This window comes from Hoplias malabaricus, chromosome 3, assembly GCF_029633855.1.
Source record: "Hoplias malabaricus isolate fHopMal1 chromosome 3, fHopMal1.hap1, whole genome shotgun sequence".
In the NCBI taxonomy this organism is placed as follows: domain Eukaryota; kingdom Metazoa; phylum Chordata; class Actinopteri; order Characiformes; family Erythrinidae; genus Hoplias; species Hoplias malabaricus.
In genome coordinates, this window is record NC_089802.1 from 36,187,188 (window position 1) to 36,200,862 (window position 13,675).

Consider the following 13,675-nt stretch of genomic DNA (forward strand, 5'->3'; position numbering starts at 1 on the left):
ATAAGCTCAGTGTGTTCAATCCTGTCTGGTCGTTCAATGTGAATGTGTATTAGCTTTTGCCTCCTCATTCTCCATGCCCTCCTCGTGACAAGGTGACAATCTCCCCACCTAACCACATATTAATAATAATAATAATAATAACTATTACACTTATTTACCTAGTCAAAAACTATAGCTGCATTCATCAGTTTTTCTTTCATACTAGGTTAATTATCCAATTTCCTTAATAACAAGCACTATTACAGGGACTGGCACAGGAACTAAATGTCAGGATTTGCACTCTAAAGGCAATTGGATGCATAGTTACGTAATAGGAAAAAATATATATGCAACTTATTTTGTCATGTGTCTGTTTAAAACATATACATAAATGATAAACATCTTAAAAGTAAAAAAAAAAAAATTAATTTGTAAAAATCAGCTTGTAGTTAGCCTGTTCCTGGGACAGTAGACATGGAGACATAATCAAGCGCTAAGGGTTTTAAGCATGTTTGTTGGACAGTAAATATCTAGCATTTAATGAATTGACTGGTGGCTGTAGTAATAAAATAGTTAGGTTTGTGTGTTAGGGGGAATATTTTCAAGAATATGTGCAGGCTACAAATTTTGGTAGATAGGGTGAAGCACGAGACTGGAAATTGTTGGTGGATGTAGGAAAAAAAGCTGCAGGTCCCAGAGTGCATTGTGTTAACCACACTGAGGCCAGGCATGGTGCTCTACTCTGAAAGTAAACTAATAATTTATTTAATAGAGTTAATGGTTCCATTTGAGGATGCAGTAGATGAAGCATTCGAAAGGGAGACGCTGACAGGAAGTACGTAGACTTGGCGGCTTAGGTGAGGGAATGCGGGCGACAGGCACAGGTAAGACCGGTGGAGATAGATGTCAGAGGATTTGTAGCCAAGTCGGCCACATCTCTGCTTGTGCAGTTCCGCATTGGGCTGGAAATTAAGGGCAGCTGTGAAGGAGTGATCAGAAAGTTGAAAGGTCTAGTCAGAGGTTGTGGATAATGAGAGCACAGATTTATTGGGGAAATACATTGTAGAGATGCTGTTGTGATTGTTGGTGACATAGCACAAAGTTAACATGGATCTGGTGGCACTGAGCATGTATTAACAGTGTCAATGCGGCTAGGTACAGCCTTAGTCACCATGGAGGCCAGTGTGGATTTATGGTTGTTGATGGTAAAAGGTAAGGTAGGACTGTAAAGCTGGCTTGGAGGTGGTTGGATCTGGGACGCCAGACTTCACTGTTGAACATTCTGGAGGTGTTGTGGGCCTAATTCAGCAAAATTCCAATTAGAGGAGGTGCCTACCTGGTGACCCCTGGGAGGGACTGAGGTTTGGGTACTCATGGGCTGGGCTCAATGATTAGCCGTAGTTGTTAAGGAAAGATGGTTGCTGATCAGCTCATAAATGGACACAGTAACCTTAGTGTTGAGGTGTAGGATTCAACAGGAATAACTAAATAAGATACTAGAAGGAGGCTACAAAAGGAAGACAACCATGAAGAACTACACTAGAGAATAACACAGAAAGAAACAAGGAAATATACACTATCCAGAAAACAACAAAAACAGTAAAGATCACAGAAGAACCAAGACATACACTAACACCAGAAGAGAACTTGAACAGCTAGGGCTAAAGAAAATTACAGATACACATGAGAAAACAAATCACAAACAATGCCAGCTGTGTGACTGCGACACTCCCTGCTGCACTACTATGCCACCAATAGTATAAAGTGCAATGCAAACCTTGGTCCATACGTTCAGGTGTAAAAATCACTCGTGCCCCTCAGAAAAACTGTCACTGTGGTGGTACCTTCAAGGGTAAATATGTAGTAACTTAGGTTAATTTGACCATTTTCTATAACATTGTATAATTTTATTTCCAGGACTGTTATTTTACAGTTCTATAATGAAATCTTAGAAATATTCACCTCTCCCCTTGAAAAAGAAAATGCTGTGTCTTTTGGGGAACATAACTGGACTTCACAACCACTGTTGTACCTTTAGAAAATGTACATTTACTGACAACAATATTCCTCTACACTACCATTTTCTCTGAGATGGTATTGTAAATGATGTGATATTTGGTTTGATATATGCTTTATTCGCCCCTTTATAGGGTCCAGGAAACTCGTTATGGCATCATATAGTCCATGAATTACTAGAACATTACCTCAAAATGTCTGGCTGTTCAAAAAGGTGGGAGGAAAAAAAGGGTCCCTACTGGATTTTTCAGAAAGACAATGATACAAAACATACATCCAGAACAACACAAAATGGATTTATTGAATACAAGAATCAAGCTTCTGCTATGCCCATCTCATTCCCCTGTGATCTAAACCCCACAGAAAAACAGGTGCTCAAAAGAGTGTACAAGAGAAGTACTAGGACGATCAAACTTTATTTAAATAGCATTTTCAAACAAATCAAATATAAAAAGATTCAAAGTGCTTTAAGTGATTGACTAAAAAAAAAAGTTTAAAAAAAAATATAAGATTTTTGTAAAGGCAAATGGTCTGAAATGCCCTGTTCCGTATTCTCCAGCTTAATAAGACCTTATAGGATACATAACCAAGTGCTATTTTGTTGGCAAAAGTGCATTGTTCAAGTATTAAATACAGGGGTGTTAATTATGACTTTTTTTTTTTTAAAGTCATTTCTCCAAATAGGAATTATTTCTAGCCCCCCCCCCCACGGCTTCAAGTTTGACGTGTCACATGACCCTCTTCCCACTGAAAAAACAGAAGTTGGATCCAAAATATCCGACTTCAAAATGGCCACCACCCATCTTGAAAAGTTTCCCCCCTCCCATATACTAATGTGCCAAAAACAGGAAGTTAATATCACCAACCATTCCCATTTTATTAAGGTGTATCCATATAAATGTCCCACCCTGTGTGTCTATATATTATCTACACAGACATACACATGAGAGACTCACTACAAAATTATATTGTTATTGTTCTTATAAATAATGAAGCATTACAATGAATTATGCAAACTTTATCTATTTATGTCATCTATATCAACTTGAACTTTCTATGGCTATGACAGGCCTGAGTTCTTTGGTGCAAAATTATTACCAAGAGCTAACTGATACATTTCTACTGTTTAAAAATTAAACTACAATATTCTGATGTTTGAGAAACTTTCATTTCTGCTTATGTTTTCTGTCTGCTGCTGTTATACCACTTCCTGAGCACCACTCCACTAGTGCTACTGATCACACAAAGCGCCCCCCCAAGGCTCCACCAGGTTGGAGTTAGGTTGAGGAAGAAGAACTGCAGGATGAATGCCAGAACCACATCCATGGTCCTCATCAGAGCCACAGGTCCAGCGTTCTCAATCTGCAGAGCTTTGGTGAGGAACATCTGCCCCGCTATACCCAGAAGTCCAATGGCCACTAGGCTCCACCGGTCACAGCTGCAGGACGGCACTGTCCACTCATCCAGAATGAACAGGGCCACAGTGCACTCAATGAGGCCTAGCACTGCGTAGTACCAAATGGACAGGCAATAGTGAACGTTTTTCCCCATTTTCCTCAGGATGACCATGGTGCATGCTGCTCCGATGGCTCCAGCAAAAGCGGCTACTGTGCCCTTGATGTGGTTTGAGTAGTTTCCCTCAATTCCTGTCAGCTCACCTCCAAACAGGAACGGTGGTCTGGCAATGAGGATGACTCCTGTCAGTGTGAAAATTGTGAATACAACGTCCCACACAGTACACCGCTCGTTCAGGAATACCCAGGCTAGCAGAGCTGTGAACACTGGGTTACTGAAAGTGATCACAGTGGCGTCCGCCAGAGGCATTTGGATTACGGCATAATACAAAAGTATCATCGCGTTTGAGCCGAGCAAGCCTCTCAGGAGCAGGTACAGTCGCATGCCGTGTGGCCCAAGGAACCCTGTTCTAAACATGTGCATTTAAAAAAAACAAAAAAAAAAAACAAAGAAGAATAAATAAACAGTTAATACATGACAACTTATTTAGGGGCAGAAATCTGGTCAGCCATCAACTGAAGCCATTTTTAGGCAACGTTTATGCTTTCCTGACCAAGGCCAAAGCAAAAGACATCGTGCAATTATATTTCAGACTCTTACACAGTCAGACTAGGTTTAGAATATGATTCATATTTTTGACTCTAATATTTAATGAAAATATTCAGTTGGTACAGGACCAGTACAAATTCTGGCTACATTATCCTGGATAGATCTCTCATACATATACATTATATATATATATATTTTATGTGAGACGGAATCTGCTACTGTACCTAAGAATTTGTTCTTAAATGTTGTTCCTGGTTAAATAATACACACAATCTCCTTTTACAAATAAGGATTATGAATGTAAACAGTTCCTAGTCAATTTTCACCAGAACTGACTATACTTACCTGTAATAGATCATAGCTGGCACAACAAACAGCATCTGGAAAAAACATCGTATTGCACTGATTTCCACAGCATGCATGCCATCGATTTTCTTTACCAGAAGAGCCGCGAATGAGAAGAAGACAGAGGCCAGAAGAGCATACATGAGACCTTGACCAGGACATTGTGATTTCTTCTCTGCTGGGAGGGGGGGGGTAAATAAATAAAAACAATTTTTCAGATTTCATAGTCTAATGTATCACTTGATCTTATTTCTTTTCTTGATTATGTTTAATGTACACTGAAAATATACGCGTTTTATTTGTGCATTAGAGTAGCATTTAACATTCATCTCTAATAAAACAGAAAATGTGACACTGCTGGATTTGGCCTTGTTGGGTGTGAATTTTGAATCACAGATGAAATGGAAAGAAAAGGTGGGAGGCAGCATGCAGTGTTGTTGTGTTTTAGTGAAATGGCCTTTTCCAGTGAAGTGATTCTCATAAAAACAAAAGACAGCAAATGATTCAAGCCTTGATTCAGTACCATATGACATTTTACTACCTGTTGGTGAGTGGAATTTTTGCTCAAAACCCCAAGGTCACGAGCCTGCCAAGACTGAGCAAGGGCCAAATTGTGCCAGTATCCCTTGGACTGACCACATGAGGCCTGGAAAAATAAGAGGTCTTACTGATCAGGGCTTAGATGGAGCTACATTTTTCCATCATTTTCAGTTCATTTGCACCTTAACATCAGAAATCACTAGGGTTTCATTGTAAAACCTACAGTTTCCTCCATACTTAAATGAACCGACTATTTTTCATTTTCACGACAGACAAAAAGGCCTACTTCAGATTGCCTAAATCCCTTTATTCAACTTAATTACTATGACAGGGTTTTAGTTTACAAACTGCTGGGTCATTCAGAACACTAACAATTAGTGGATAATTTGCTATGGCTTTTCATGTCTGTATTACTTCAAAACAAAACTACAGCAAACACTGTCTTTTGCAAAAGCTTGTGATGGGACATTCAACACTGAGGCCCCATCCACACAGATCAGTTTATATTTAAAAACTGAGATTTTCCCCTCTATATTTTTTTAAAATGTCCCATTGCATCAAGTCCTGAAATTACTGAATCTAGATCTTAACAGTGCTTTATATAATTCTAATACACATCATTTATGTCTGTATGTGTACAGTGTAGTTTATGACTGATGTAATTCACTATAGAGAGGGTGAGGAGGCATTTGAATTTCAGCCAGAGACCAGCATACACACTTCGAGAACTGTGACAACAACATTTTCAGAAGTCTCCAGCTTGGAGAGCATTTTGGAAAATTCAATTTTCAGTGACTCAAAATGTAGTTTTCATGTGGAACAGAAGACCAAAAGCTTTTTATAAAAAAGTAATCTGATCCGTGAGGAGCCTGAGGCTTCAAAGCTTGTCACTTTGCCAACACTTAGTGTTTCGACGTAGTGTACCGGAGTTCCTATTTAAGTCATTAAGATCATGTGACTATGACATTGAGCTTTAAACCACAGTAAATGGCTGGGGTTTGTTAAAAATTGGTGCTATTCCATAACTCACTGTTTAAGAGACATTTAATCACCATTTAATCCTGATTGCCATTTGAATCATAAACGACCTATAAACAAACCTCTAGGGAACTAGGGCTAGCGATTTAAAATAAATAAATAAAGTTGTACAATTTTATGCAACATCATTTAAGAATAAAGTTTTTAAATAACGAATACTTTTTTTTTTTTTAGCTCAGTGTAAGGTCAAATCAATGGTATTATATTTGTATCTTATATGGTAATATACAGGGTGGGCCATTTATATGGATTAATAAAATGGGAATTGTTGGTGATATTAACTTCCTGTTTGTGGTACATTAGTATATGGGATGGGGGAAACTAAGATGGGTGGTAACCATGGCGGCCATTTTGAAGTCGGATATTTTGGATCCAACTTTTGTTTTTTCAATGGGAAGAGGGTCATGTGACACAAACCTATTGGGATTTTCACAAGAAAAACAATAGTGTGCTTGGTTTAATGCAACTTTATTCTTTCATGAGTTATTTACTAGTTTCTGGCAACTTATAAAATGTGTTCAAAGTGCTGCCCATTGTGTTGGATTGTCGATTCAACCCTCTTCTCCCACTCTTCACACACCGATAGCAACACAGCAGGAGAAATGCTAGCACAGGCTTCCAGTATCCGTAATTTCAGGTGCTGCACATCTCATATCTTCACAGCATAGACAATTGCCTTCAGATGACCCCAAAGATAAAAGTCTAAGAGGGTCAGATTGTGAGACCTTGGGGGCCATTCAACTGGCCCACAACGACCAATCCACTTTTCAGGAAACTGTTCATCTAGGAATGCTCGGACCTGACACACAATGTGGTGGTGCACCATCTTGCTAGAAAAATTCAGGGAACGTGCCAGCTTCAGTGCATAAAGAGGGAAACACATCATCATGTAGTAATTCAGCATATCCAGTGGCCTTGAGGTTTCCATTGATGAAGAATGGCCCCAGTATCTTTGTACTCCATACCACACCATAGCATCAAGATGTGCAGCACCTGAAACTACAGATACTGGAAGCCTGTGCTAGCATTTCTCTTGCAGTGTTGCTATCAGTGTGTGAAGAGTGGGAGAAGAGGGTTGCATTGACAATCCAACACAATGGGCAGCATTTTGAATGTATTTTAAGTGGTCAGAAACTTGTAAATAATTCATGAAAGAATAAAGTTTCGTTAAAACCAAGCACACCATTGTTTTTCTTGTGAAATTCCCAATAAGTTCGTTGTGTCACATGACCCTCTTCCCGTTGGGGAAAAAGGTTGGATCCAAAATGGCCACCATGGTCACCACCCATTTGAAACCCCCACCCTCCCATATACTAATGTGCCGAACAGGAAGTTAATATCACCAATCATTCCCATTTCATTAAGGTGTATCCATATAAAATGGCCCACCCCGTATATCGTGTCTATCAAAAAAACTTTAAATCACAAAGTTAATAGTTAAACACCCCCCCCCCCCCCCCCCCCCCAAGTACTTCCTTGTACTTTTGGAATGGAGATAAATGTGTGGTGGGGGTCAAAGGGCAAGAGTGAGTGTTCATTAAATTTAATACCCATTTCAGCATAAATGTTATCTACTTGCAGTGTCAGCACCGTTCTCAATAATTTGCATTTATTAATAACACATTCTCAATGCTGAGACACCTTGTGAAACAAAAGTACATCCACACCACACACCAGTGGCAATCTTGTGAGTTCACCAATTGGCATTAATCGATTTTCCATTCAATTGAAACAAACTCAGCAAAATGTTTGATTTGAATTAGTGCAATCAAAGATATTTTTATGTTTATGAAAGGAGTTCATTTTGCTTAATGTAACTATTAAGAGTAAATTGTTTTGAGAAATTTAATCTAAATTCAAGGGCTTGTTTATTTTAATGTATTAATTTTAATTAAAATTGGATTTTTTGTTTGTTGGTTTGTTCATTTATTTATTTATTTTTTAAACAGGGCCAAGACAAAAGTAGCTGGACAAAGCCTTACTGTGATGTGATTATTCAGGATTCTCAGCCACTGTTAGTGGAAAATGATGGCTTAGATGCCTTTATCAAGCGCTGGGACCACTGGAAATATAAAACATACACAAAGTTACCAAAGAGTATGCTGTAGCTGAAATAGGTAACGCCTTAGCTGTCAGAAGGCAAGAGGACATCCATAAACATGGATGATTACGTTGCTATATATTCTTTAGTCTAGAAAACACATACAGCTCACCTATTTGAGGCAAAAGAAACTCAAGTTAAAGATCAACGTTGCACCACATCACCTGTATGCCCATATCCTGAATTTAATTACAATGAATTCTCTTGCAAAACATCCCAAGTTTGAGGACAAAGCACTAGACAATTGTAGGGAATTTTAAATCCTAATCTTGCCCAATTTGATTATATCAAATTTTTATACGGTTCATATTTTGTTAATTCCGTTAGCATCATCTTCACTGTGTTTTCCCCACCCATGTAGTCACACGATTCAGCCCCATTCACTCTGCCACATGGAAGCAATATGGAGGAGAACCTAAACACTGAGGTCCACTGAACATAAAGAATTCAACTGTTAATGATTTAACAGGTTTATCAACCAAAGTTAATATCACTAACTCTGTTTTAACACTTAAAAGAACACTACACAATATTTTTACCTTAAAATTACAACTTCAAAGTCATGGTGATGCTCCACTGATCTGTAGTTGCAGCTCTGGTCTCTGCACTGCAGAAAGTGCACTATGTAACTTTTGGAGGAGGGTAGGAAATCACTTTACCTCCCTTTCACTCCCCACTGATTTCAGTACAGTGCGGTAAAATTGACTTAGGCCGGGGGGGAGCCATTCTTTTATTATCTACATCCCAAGGGCATAGTGAACAGAACAGTATTTTGGGCTTGGTGTATGATTTAACTTGGAGACATTATCCACTATCACTGAAAGATTCCTGTAGGTTGATAATGCTCTGCCCATGTCAGTCGCCACACATCAACACACACAACCATACCTCTCACCCACACAATAATAAACCCCAAACAACCCCAAAACAGTTCAAGGAATAGTCCCTCACAAGTCCCAACCTCACCCAGCCCTTGGCCGTCACCATTACCTAGTCATATTCTTTATTGTATCAAATTACATCTTAGTAGGATGAGCAGACCTTTATTTACAATGGGTATTTGTTCTGGCCCAACATGTATAATCCCTGTGGAATTTGAGTTTCATTCACTGTGTGCACCATTGCTGAAAATGCCATGTTTTCATTCATTACAAAGTATGAAATCAGCTTGGGTCAAGTTAAATAGGTCTCCATTTATGACGTGTAGTCTATTTGTTTTGGCCTAACAGGGGCTCTTCAATGCCCCTTTAGAATTTTTCACACTGCTGTTTTCCATATAGTTGGAAATTTATTTTAATGTCACTTTAAATCCTTTTGCAAAATTAAAAGAATCATAAACGAAAATATTTCATACAAATAGTGTTTTAAACCATTTCAATTGTATCTTTTGTATTTACAGGTGAGAACATCATTTTTAACTATTTATTTGTCTATTACATTTTCACTATTAGTCCATGACGTTTAACTATAATTTGCGCAGGAAGCATGATTATGTGAACACTCCCTTTACATTACCTTCATTCGTAGTATCGGAAGAGCCGAGTCAAGAGACTGCGAATCATTAGCGTTTATAGCTTCAGCTAAGTCTTAAACAGTGATGTAATTACATTAGGACAGTGTGTGTGTGTGTGTGTGTGTGCGCGTGTCAGAAAGTAACAGTTAAAGTAGAACGGAAAATTACACCGAGAAGTGAAATGAAACCCACCGAACCACTCTGTCCTATGATGTAACATTTTTAAAGCAAATGACAAAAAACTAACAATATTCGATACGCCGAGGTTACAGTCATTATCTATAGTCGTGGGAACACCTTGTAAGTCAATGTATTGTTGACGCAGCCAGAGATTTGACGTTTATTGCAAAATACGAAATCTGTATTAACACGTTTCAGGTGTCTCTCAGTACTGACCAAACATTCGGACTATAACCAAAGCTCACTGCATTCGTCCTTTACCTTTCTGTGGTGTTTGTTCCTTGTCCTCTGCGATGGCTCCAGAGCAACAGGAACGCAGCGGCGATAATCTTCCGCTCAAAAAGCCGGCAGGCCTAGGTTTCAATCGGGGTCGATACCCGAGGTCTCCTTCTCCGTCCTCGGACACTCGAAAGACCACGTCGGCTTCATGACCAAGCACCACGGCCGCCTCGTCCAGCTCATCCCGCTCTCTTCCTTCTCTACAAGGGACAACCGACAGAACTGGGTCAGCACCAGAAGCCGCCTCACTCACAGGCCCAGTCCTAAGATCACCCATTAAAAGAGGATAAAGTTGCACCAAGCGCGCCTACCGTCATTAATGCGCTCTGTCGCGCCGTTCCCTGAACCGACACCAAATACCCGTTCATCAATGAGCTCAATTATTAACTTCAGCTGAGAAATGAAGCTGTATCCCCGTCTTAATACGTACTCGCGAATGAATTCGTTCTTTTGAACCGAGTCAGTTACTAGATCATTTCGAACCGATTCACACGTTCGTGTGAGTTCAAGTTTATAGTTAACGAACTTACCTTGTATGTACATTCACTGTCCATTTAGTCCATTGTCCATTGAGCTCTTTGTAGCGCTACAATTAAGGGGGCGAGCTTTAAAGGTGATGGCACTCAATAAATTCATATATTTTAAATGAGTATTTTGATAAAATAAGATGAAAATATATATGAATATATAGTATTTTTCCACATTGAATACTGAGCTGCTGGAATTCAGGACATCAGAGTAGGGGTTACTGTATCACATCAGGAAAATTAATTAATCTGTTATCAACATAATAACACAACGTTATTCTGAGGATATGACCTATACACAAACTGTTAAGCACGTGTCAGATGTGTTTTTTAAAATAAGTTTTCAGCAGATAAGAAAGGGTAATTCAACATTTCTCCCAAAGTAGCAGCTGCATTTTCCATTATGTGGCGTGACAAAAAAAATCACTGAAAGGTAATAAGTAATTTGATACAACATTCTTTCCTTTTAGGCTGTTTATTTTATCTGTCACCACAGCTACATCAATTACTTTCTGTGTACACCTGACTAGCACTTTTCTACTTCTTTAGGACTGTCCTTGAGCTCCATTATATATTAACAATGGCTTTTGTTTGTGGGGAGGGTGTAACAAGAGCGAAACTTAAAAGTGAAAAAGGATGGAGACACTAGTAAAAGACACAAAGGTTGTTTCTATAGACTCAATAATCTGGAAATATTAAGTTAACTAGATGATTTATGTAGTTATGACATAATACCGAATAGCTCTTGCTATATGCATGTATTTATGTGTTTGTGTGTGTGTGCGTTTGTGTGTGTGTGTTTTTGTGTGTGTGTGTGTGTTGCTGTGCCCGAAATTGTTAGCAAATCCAATTATTCGCTCCCGTACACCACCCATAGTGCTCAAAATGCCCTTGGAAAGATCAGTGGTGTTAACCATAACTAGTGGGCATATCTCTTAATATGACATTGGGTCAACAAGGTTATAGCTCTCCAGAGGTTCTAATATAAGCAAGGATGGCTTATGGAGAAAGACTGGTTTTGTGAGCCATGCCATACTGCCCCAAAGGGATGCTGGTCCAGATGTAGACCCAGAGTCGACTGGGTTAAGACTCATGGAAACGTTCTGCCACTGATCAGGATCTGAAGACTGATGCACCCTGTTGTTCTAAGATGTAAAATCTTACTGTCTGATTATGAATGTATTCAATGACCACTTTATTGGGTTTAGTACATATTACTATTTAAAAAATTTGGTCTACCTCTTCCATCACATCAGTTATCTCACTTGCCAGCACTGCTTCACACTGTTGTCATTGAGGGATAGAGAGAACTGACTGTCATGCAAACTTCACCTTACCAGTGTCAAAGCTGGGGCACTGTATTTTTCTATAATTTGTTCTGTTTTGTATTAATCCTTCAATAAAAAAATATATATTATAAAAAAAAAAAAAAAAAAAATATCAAAGCTGAATTCTATGTGACCCGCCTTGTGGGTTGCACTCAAATACATTACTCATGTGAATGCCTTCGCTGATGCATCAGCAAAATGCAGAACTCCATGTGCTGCTGTGCATTTGTAATTGAGAAAGACGAGTATGCTGTTGGCCTTGTGAGCTGTTGGAGGTCCTGAAATGAGTCTCTCAATATGCTCCACTCTAATTTCCTGTCTTTTGGAAGAGATGAGTCCCAATCTTCAGCTTTTATGCATTGACCTTCCCTGTAGTGTCACTGGGGCGAGGAAGCTGAGGTGGGGTGTAGGTTTGTAAATGCTGTTCACTGTGGACAGAACTCCTCACTGGGTGAAGGGTTTCTGCTCAGCAGTAATTGGAACACAAATACATTTGCTTCTATGTTCCAATTCTGAATGTCTTTGACCCACATAGAACATATATAATCAATGTAATCAAGTCCTGTTCACGGCGGCACAGTGGCACAGCAGGTAGTGTCGCAGTCACACAGCTCCAGGGACCTGGAGGTTGTGGGTTCAATTCCCGCTCCGGGTCATTGTCTGTGAGGAGTGTGGTGTGTTCTCCCTGTGTCTGCGTGGGTTTCCTCCGGGTGACTGTCTGTGAGGAGTGTGGTGTGTTCTCCCTGTGTCTGCGTGGGTTTCCTCCGGAGATTCTAGATTTCTTGACCCTCCTGTAAAGGAAGAGCTAACATTGCATGCTTGTTGTTGAAAATATTCTCCGTGAATTCCAAGACGTGTGGAAACACCTTTATGGTCTCTCAGAGAGAGAGAGATGAAACAATTATAAGTTTCTGGTTGTTTAAGACACCTAGGCAAAAATGGCAAATGTGCAACCCAGGTCCTAATGACATTGACTTTCCATAATATGGAAGAACCTCTTATCATTTATGGATAGGGCAAGTTCATGACCTAGGTTCTCCATATCTGGCAATGACAGTGAAATATTTATTATTCAAATTCAATAATGCGACCAAAACTTTCCTCAATCAGTACTTGACTGAATATATCTTGGGCATCTATTCTCTAAATCCATAGTCTTGAGTAGTTGAGCGCTCAACTCTGCAGGTTTTTGCAGCCCCTGAGACAGACGCTCCCAACAATGACCCAGGCAAGGTCCAATTTTTGGGTAAAAGGGCATTTTGCAGCCCGATTGTCTCCTTATGCTTTATGCACTCTCAGGGTCTCTGCTTGTGGATGAGGAAGACGCTGAACTCCTATCGCTGTACTCATCAACTATAACATAGATTCTCTCAGAGTCATCACGGTGCCTGTCTGTTAAACACTGATGAGTCTTGCACTGGCTCCCTCTCCACACACCTCTGTACACCTCGAGGTAACTTTCTGATTGGTTGCTTTGTCTTAGATCTCCAAGTTGCAGGTCCTGGATGGAGAGCTTATATGTGACAGTGACAATTTCACACTTTTGTCAGTGAATGAAAAGAATCTGAAGCATACAGACTGATCCTTCAGAAATTGTTTGTGTTCTTCCAGGGGCCTGCTCTGAAACCTCTGCACTTCAGGGGATAAGGATTGTGAAACATGTAGATAGAGCATGCTGGAGTCCACTAAAGGTGTTTTTAAATTGCTTGTTATCTACTCATCTAGTAGCACATGACTCTGATTTTGTTTTTGTCCCAGTCTTCCC

General features: G+C 39.5%; 1 protein-coding gene across 2 annotated transcripts; it reads right to left on the minus strand.

Moving 5' to 3' along the window:
* Positions 1-2,184: 2,184 nt before the first annotated feature.
* On the minus strand, positions 2,185-10,359 carry slc35g1 (solute carrier family 35 member G1). Of its 2 annotated transcripts, none has more exons than XM_066662593.1 (3): positions 10,038-10,359; positions 4,405-4,582; positions 2,185-3,919 (listed from the first exon to the last, which is right to left on the minus strand). In XM_066662593.1, exons 1-3 carry the CDS (start codon positions 10,330-10,332, stop codon positions 3,172-3,174), a joined length of 1,221 nt encoding a protein of 406 aa, XP_066518690.1. In that variant the 5' UTR covers positions 10,333-10,359; the 3' UTR covers positions 2,185-3,171. The 2 variants fall into 2 exon arrangements, with proteins under 2 accessions (XP_066518690.1, XP_066518691.1); XM_066662594.1 differs by having other exon boundaries at positions 2,188-3,919; positions 4,405-4,579.
* Positions 10,360-13,675: the final 3,316 nt, after the last annotated feature.